This window comes from Phytophthora parasitica (genome assembly GCF_000247585.1).
Source record: "Phytophthora parasitica INRA-310 unplaced genomic scaffold supercont2.1, whole genome shotgun sequence".
Lineage (NCBI taxonomy): Eukaryota > Oomycota > Peronosporomycetes > Peronosporales > Peronosporaceae > Phytophthora > Phytophthora nicotianae.
The window spans coordinates 430,750-432,413 of NW_008634126.1; the positions used below are offsets into that span (position 1 = coordinate 430,750).

The following is a 1,664-nucleotide window of genomic DNA, read 5'->3' on the forward strand; positions in this document are numbered from 1 at the left end:
GAAATTGCGACTTCGTGATATTCCAGATCACGGACGTAGCATCGACATTCAAGGCATCAGTGAAGGCAAGGTGTCGACGACACGACGAGCGCTCGGGTGAGATATGCTCTACAAGGTTGAGATGTGCGCAATGGCGCATAGCGCGGGTTGTGATGTGGTGCTGGGAACGGACTTCATGATCCCGGCCGGAATTTGTAGGACCTGCTTCATTGTGCTGCACAACTTCCAAATGAAGTGCGCATCCCGCTGATCAAGACTAAGAACATGATGGACACTAAGGAGTACAACGGACATATGGCAAGTGGCGCATTGTTCATGCTTTCAATAAGCTAAATGTGGCTACCATTCCGGCGCAGACGCCGATTCCTCAAAGGATGTTCTACAGAACAACATGATAGGTCGTACGCTGTACAGCGCACTCGACTTGGTCGATGGTTATTACCAATTGGTCATGAGAGCGAGCGACATTCCGCTGACAGCGGTGAGCACTCCGAGTGGTATGCTCTGGGAGTGGCTGGTGATGCCGCAGGGGCTTTCAAACGCAACAGCAACGTTCAATCGCCTTGTGACGCAGTTATTCAGGCCACATCGGGCGTACGCGCAGACGTACTTTGACGATATCTTCGTCCATAGTCGTGCTGAACACTGAAAGTCAGATGTGGAGAACCACATACTCAAATACATGCGCACTAATAAGTTGTATGCCAACTTGGACAAATGCGTCTTTGGCGCGGAGGAAATTCCATTCCTCGGTTGCTTCATTGGGAAGCGTGGCTTACGGGCAGACCCTGCCAAAGTCAAGGCCATCGTGGACTGGCCGGTTCCCAAGAACCAAAAGGACTTACGCAAGTGGATAGGCTTAGTCAATTACTTGCACAAATACAGCGCGAACTACGCGGAAATGGCGCGGCCATTGTCCGATCTCCTTAAGAATGATGCACCATGGTGCTGGAACGTCGACCACGACGAAGTCTTTGAGGCTGTGAAGGAGAGCCTGCTATAGGTGCCAATTCTTGCACTACGGGACCCCGAGCGTCCGTCTAGCGTCGTCTGCGACGCCTCCGATTTTCCAATCGTTTGTGCTTTACTACAAGCAGACGCCGAAGGCTGTGAACGCGTGATCACGTTTGAGTCTCGCCAGTTAAAGCTACAGATAAGAATACCCAGTCCATGACAAAGAGCTACTTGCTACGAAGTACGCTCTGGTCAAGTTCAGGGTACACCTGCTTGGCACTAAGCCTTTCTGATCTATACTGATCATGCGTCGCTACGCATAGCGACTCAGTCACCACATCTCTCTCAGAGAATGACAAGATGGCTTTCATTCTATGCCGAGTATAACTTCGAGGTGAAATACAAGCCGGGGCGGCTTAATGTAGTGGCCGACGCGCTGTCGCGCAGGCCGGATTACGGGTTAGCCCATGTTACAACTGTGACGTCGTCAGTGCCTGACTTAATACGCGCAGCGTATGCACAAGGCAAGATTGTTACTTAGCGGCAGTGCCGGACACCATCGATGGTGAGGGTACAGTTTTGCTGTTTCTAGACAGAGTCTTTCGTCAACATGGCTTGCCTGAGGCAATTGTCTCGGATCGAGACCCGCGGTTCACCGGGAAGTTCTGGACGTCCTTGTTGAAGGTGCTTGGCACCCGTTTGGACATGTC

At 51.7% G+C, this 1,664-nt stretch overlaps 1 protein-coding gene across 1 annotated transcript; it reads right to left on the reverse strand.

Moving 5' to 3' along the window:
* Positions 1 to 1,559: 1,559 nt before the first annotated feature.
* Positions 1,560 to 1,661, reverse strand: PPTG_20660 (hypothetical protein; the record flags this gene model as incomplete). Its single annotated transcript, XM_008892858.1, has 1 exon — positions 1,560 to 1,661. One exon carries the CDS (start codon positions 1,659 to 1,661, stop codon positions 1,560 to 1,562), a length of 102 nt encoding a protein of 33 aa, XP_008891106.1.
* Positions 1,662 to 1,664: the final 3 nt, after the last annotated feature.